The sequence below is a fragment of the Acyrthosiphon pisum genome, chromosome A2 (genome assembly GCF_005508785.2).
Source record: "Acyrthosiphon pisum isolate AL4f chromosome A2, pea_aphid_22Mar2018_4r6ur, whole genome shotgun sequence".
Lineage (NCBI taxonomy): Eukaryota > Metazoa > Arthropoda > Insecta > Hemiptera > Aphididae > Acyrthosiphon > Acyrthosiphon pisum.
Window position 1 is genome coordinate 21,304,250 of NC_042495.1, and position 1,543 is coordinate 21,305,792.

At 30.7% G+C, this 1,543-nt stretch overlaps 2 protein-coding genes across 2 annotated transcripts in view; one reads left to right on the forward strand and one right to left on the reverse strand.

Annotated features, from left to right (window-relative positions):
• Positions 1-451, forward strand: part of LOC103308221 (zinc finger MYM-type protein 1-like) — a 4,858-nt gene extending 4,407 nt beyond the window's left edge. Inside the window, exon 10 of the mRNA XM_029489862.1 lies at positions 416-451. Within this exon, the coding sequence (XP_029345722.1) occupies positions 416-451 (36 nt within the window). The remainder of the gene's footprint in view (positions 1-415) is intronic.
• Positions 452-539: 88 nt separating this feature from the next.
• The window catches only part of LOC100569937, a 10,919-nt gene continuing 9,915 nt past the window's right edge, over positions 540-1,543 (reverse strand). Inside the window, exon 10 of the mRNA XM_029489863.1 lies at positions 540-572. Coding sequence (XP_029345723.1) covers positions 540-572 — 33 coding nt within the window. The remainder of the gene's footprint in view (positions 573-1,543) is intronic.

Sequence of the window (1,543 nt, forward strand, 5' to 3'; positions counted from 1 at the left end):
CCAAACGAGCGACGACTGACGAGTGACGACTGACGAGACTACGAGAGTGGTAGGTGAGACCATGGGCCATCGGGGACGGACGACGACGCGCGTCGTTCGTGATTTGTAGCTCACGCGACTTTTCACGGTGGGTGGTGGCTTTCACGCAACAGAGTGGAGAGGTGGTACTGGTGATAGGATATAATTCTGTTTGTCGGTAGGACACGGTTTGTCCCGGTCTCGCTGGTCGAGTCGCGAACAAAATATAATTATTGTTGATAAGTCATGGACGAAAGTGTAATAGAGTATCACATTATTATTATAACAAAATATTAAGACACTGGAACATTTTTTTTCAAATATACGATAATCATACTATCGTTAGGTAGTAATGATTTACCAAATACCTACCAATATTAATGTTTGATATAAATAGGAACCAATAGCCGCAGTTGCGACTGATGGGCGGTGATATTAATTTGCACACATTACACATTTTTTAACAGTAAACTGACAACTTTTTTGCGTACAAAACATTAAAACCCGTTCATAAACATTTTTTACTTGAAAAATTCCTGTTCGTCTTTGTACAACTATTATAAATCACAGTTTATATATTAATTGAAAATAAATGGCAAATGGCGTAGAAAGTTTTCATCGTCGTTACAATACCTAGCCAATTTTACTCAACACGTCCTAACATCTATGTGGGTAACCTAGTTATCGAAGAAAATATACAAATTCAATCAAATCAAACTTAAAATGTTATTCAATAAAGAAAAATGTAATTAATAGACGCCATAATTAAACTAAATTGTTTAGACAAATGTTGGAAAGAAAGTAACAAATCCGTGAATCTTTTTTGAATATTTAAGTCAAATGGGCATATAATACCATTGCAATAAATTAGAATGGGTAAGAGGTTACGGACTGACAATAACATTAAAATTTATAAAATAAAATGATAAATTTAATTTAAATTTTAAACTAAATGAACAAAAAATAAAACATTTTTGATGCCTGTTGATACCGCTGATAATCTTAAGCCCATGAAAGTGAGAAGGAAAATGTTTGAAAACAATCTTACGAAGCATTTGAACAGGTGTCATTTTTTTGTATTTTTTTGTTCGGCTTTGAGACTTGCTATTTGTAATGTATATGCAAACGATCTCTATGTTAGAGTTACATGTTGTGGGGCATAAATATTATACCACCTTTCCCCCCAATTTCTGAAGGTTTTTAAATTACCATTAATTTATTATTTTATTCACTTGTCATATAAATGAAAATATTAAATATAATATGCTTATACCCTATAGACAATTAATAAAAACAAAATATAGTCTTAAATAACATAATAAATAAAAATAATGATTGAATAGTATTAATTGAAATGAATTTGAATATGTGCAAATAGTATGTTTTATTGTTTTCGTATTCGAATATTTTTTAGTACAAAATATGTACAACCTAGTTAAATGTACATTTTCAAATTGCAATACCCATTTTATTCTAATATTTTTAAAACTAGATTGAATTGATCAATTGACGTATGTATACAATT